Source organism: Glossina fuscipes, unplaced genomic scaffold, assembly GCF_014805625.2.
Source record: "Glossina fuscipes isolate IAEA_lab_2018 unplaced genomic scaffold, Yale_Gfus_2 61, whole genome shotgun sequence".
NCBI lineage: Eukaryota > Metazoa > Arthropoda > Insecta > Diptera > Glossinidae > Glossina > Glossina fuscipes.
The window spans coordinates 394,185-398,148 of NW_023998433.1; the positions used below are offsets into that span (position 1 = coordinate 394,185).

At 35.4% G+C, this 3,964-nt stretch overlaps 1 protein-coding gene across 1 annotated transcript in view; it reads left to right on the forward strand.

Annotated features, from left to right (window-relative positions):
• The first annotated feature begins 352 nt into the window (after positions 1-352).
• The window catches only part of LOC119637899 (staphylococcal nuclease domain-containing protein 1-like), a 3,713-nt gene continuing 101 nt past the window's right edge, over positions 353-3,964 (forward strand). The window contains exons 1-3 of the mRNA XM_038034340.1: positions 353-779; positions 2,404-3,250; positions 3,639-3,958. Coding sequence (XP_037890268.1) covers positions 690-779; positions 2,404-3,250; positions 3,639-3,958 — 1,257 coding nt within the window. The 5' untranslated portion in view covers positions 353-689. The remainder of the gene's footprint in view (positions 780-2,403; positions 3,251-3,638; positions 3,959-3,964) is intronic.

Below are 3,964 nucleotides of genomic sequence, written 5' to 3' on the forward strand. Positions count from 1 at the left end.
CCCAAGATCCCGTCGCTATATCTATCAAAGAATTGGAAAAAATTCGAGGTTGCTTTTCAAATACACAATAAAGCTTGTGTTGGTTTTAATCTATTAAATACATTTTCTGGCATCCTTTAAAAGTGTGGTAGATTTTATTTAATCATATAGCTTATATTAAAAAAATACGCTTACATATTTGTACATTTAAAAATTATAAAAGGAACTACATTTTATACGATAGCAATAAAAAAAAAAGAAAAAAATCAAAAACTACCAAAAGCTTTTTCTTTTTTGTCCTAGCATGTTAAGACATGGCAACTCTATCCAAATAACAGTTCACCAACAAACAACTAAGTCAACCAACACACATTTTACATTGTCAAAACGAAATTAAACTTCTTTTCGGGCAGAACGATTTTGACTGGTAGCATAGTAGGAAAACATCATTCTTTTGCAAAGGGAGAAAAACGGGTTTCTTCTCAATCCTTTATGAATTTTAAAAGTGGAAGACATAAATGTAATTAAATTAAGTGTTTTAGGCAAAGTTGTTTTTGAAGCAATAAAAGAAAAGATATACAGATTGAAAAATAAAAAATTGAAAACATCAAACATTTCAACAACACATTCTGCCTCAATCCACATTCACATCAAGGAAATCGTTATAAAAAGTTCTCCGTCACCAACTGCAAGGAAAAAAAAAAGAAAAAATGAGTACAAGCAATACGGCAGCTGCTACGGCTTCAGGCAACAAAGAAAACCCCCCAGCGGCATCCAAACTCAAGGGTATTGTTAAGCAAGTAAGTGTCAACAGTGAATTACAGATTTCCCAATTAACAAACCTTAAAAAAAATATTTTTCTTTAATACAATGAAAAAAAATTCCAATACATTGTCATTTTCAATATACGCATACATTTCGATGCGTTGTCAGCGCTGCCAGTCGATAATGACAGCTTTCGAATTTTAAAGTGAGATGCACATATACAGTACTTGAAAAGAGTAACAAGACAAAAACGATACTGAGCGAATAAATGACGATTGCCAACCTGGCAGATACTTTTTTTTTCTATCTAGTAAGTTCAACGTCAACAGCAGCGCTGCTGCTTTGCAATAGTGTCGTTTGCCGGGTTGACTGCGTAGCATAACTTTAACCTCACTTTTGCTCTTCATTTTTTCTTTATATTTGAACGTTGGTAATTTATGTTTGGCGAAGGAAAATATTACAAAGATCTAGGAAAATTTTTTTCGAGTGTTATCTTTGAATTGTCTTCTTCTCCGACTGTTACGTACACTTTTCTTTATGAATTTATATTGATAGCTTTCATTTTTTGACTTTCTCAAAATTAGATTTTTTATCAATGTGTCTCCTTTAATCTATTTTTTTTCCTTCTTTTTAAACATTGACAAATATGAAGAAAAAAACAACGTGGCAGCAAAGAATTTTCTAGCGTACCTACTATATCTACCGGAAGAATATATATATAAATGCAAATACGCGTCAGTGATTATATTTTTCATTCGCGTGTACAAGTTGCTCTGTTGAGCCAAATTTGTCAATCTTTCTGTCGATTAAGATCAAAATTACGATCTCAAAACTTCATTTGCAATAAAATTGATTGTAGCAATTTTTGGATGGTTGGGTTCGCCCATAATTAACGAAGCTCAAATATTTTGTATTAAAATTCTGATCTAAAGTCTAACAGTATTTTAATATCATGAATTCTTGGATAATTTGCGCTTGTAAAAACAAGGAACATAAATGTCTTTATTTCATCGTTTGTGAAACGATAAAATCGTCAATTTGTAGAGACGATTGATAGACGAATTGATAGGTATCAAATTTTTGGATCCATTTTTCTGCACTACATTTATGCACCAACGTTTATCTACGCAATTTTCTTTCAAAAGAAAGAATGGCCAGTCACCAAATCGATTATCAGTATGAATGGAGTATATACACAATGCTTGTTCACACATATGCATAAAAACAGATGTATGTATGCGCACATTGATGATGTTGGCATTATACACTTCATGAACTTTTATCACTTCTACTTGGTTTACAAAGTTAGTGCATTAGAGTCTTATGTATATATACATATTTTATATACATGTACATGCCTTTCATATGCATGTATATTGGCGGGACTGCTGTTTTCAAATACTGTAAATACACAGAAAAAACGAATTATTTTCTTCATAGCTTTATAAATTAAAAAAAATATACTTCTTTTTCATACGACTTCACACTTTTTTCTTTGCAACACTATGTATTCTAAAGTAAATTGCAGCCAACTTTACAACAATTTTTTGGCGACCGATATGTGTAGTGGAAAGCACGTGCCCAAGAGTTTTTTTAAATTTAAATATGCGTAAATATATACGTTAAGGATATTTAAATATAAACGTTATGCCGTTTTAGGTTCTCTCCGGCGATACAGTAGTAATCCGCGCTTCTAAAGGGGCACCTCCTCCCGAAAAACAAATCACTTTCTCCTACGTGTTAGCTCCGAAATTAGCTCGCCGGCCTGGCGCCGGCGGTGACGAAACAAAGGATGAACCTTGGGCTTGGGACTCGCGCGAATTTCTGCGCGAAAAGTTGATTGGCCAAGAGGTAACGTTCAGCTATGAGAAACCGCCAAACTCCAATCGTGAATATGGTTTTGTATGGTGTGGTGATGAGACCGGTGAGAATGTTGTACAAACTATGGTCAAAGAGGGCTTGGTAACTGTGCGACGAGAAAGTCGCCCATCTGAGCCGTACAAACAAGAAGAATTACAGAAACTAATCGAATTGGAGGATCAAGCCAAACACGCCGGCCGTGGTAAATGGTCGAACGTTAACCCCTCCGAAAAAATACGTGAAATCAAATGGACACAAGAAAATCCCGCCCATATTGTTACATTATATAACGGTGAACCGGTTAGAGCGATTATTGAACATGTGCGCGATGGTTCGACGGTGCGTGCCTTTCTGCTGCCGGACTTCTATTATATTACTCTGATGATTTCGGGCATACGTTGTCCTGGTGTAAAATTAGATCAAGAAGGTAAACCAGATTTAAGTGTGAAGATTCCGTTTGTCGATGAAGCACGTTACTTTGTGGAAACTCGTTTATTGCAACGTGAAGTGAAAATCCGCCTAGAATCTGTTAATAATGCTAATTTCATTGGCACTATTCTTCATCCTAGGGGCAATATCGCTGAATCGTTGTTACGCGAAGGATTGGCGAAGTGCGTGGATTGGTCAATGGCTGTAATGAAAGACCGTAAGTTTGAAAACATACTCCAAATGTTTTGTCAAGAGCATCTCGATCTCAAATTTAAGATTAAACCCTTTCTTAAAATTGGAAACATAGATGCAATATGGATTTTCTAGGGCAGATTCAAGATGTTTTGGCTTTTCATTCAAAGCTTTGGCATTAGTTTTCTGGTCTACAATTTGCAATGCTTTAAATTGCTAAAGGATATATGTAACCTTGCGTTTTTAACATCCTTAATAGTATTTTAAGCATTGCGAGAACAATTTGACGGACTCCAAAGTTTTATGGTCTAGATAAGTTGACCAAGGAACCATTTCACCCCGGCTACAAAATTTTGCGTACAATAATTCAGTTTCTTTAAGCCTAATATAACTCTTTAAATCTTGCTTTTCAGTATCGTGTGCTGAAAAACTACGCGCCGCTGAACGCATTGCAAAAGAAAAGCGTTTACGTTTGTGGCAAGATTTCAAGTTAAATGCTCAACATTTGAACTACAAAGAAAAAGATTTTACAGGCACAGTAGTGGAGGTGTTTAATGGCGATGCTATCAATGTTAAACTTCCTAATGGTTTAATTAAAAAAGTGTTCTTTTCATCAATACGCATTCCCCGAGATACCCGTTCTGTTGTAGGGGCCGACGGTGAGGAAGTTGTCAAAGCTCCGCCACGTGGTAAGAATTACCGACCGTTGTACGAAATTCCCTTTATGTTTGAGGCACGG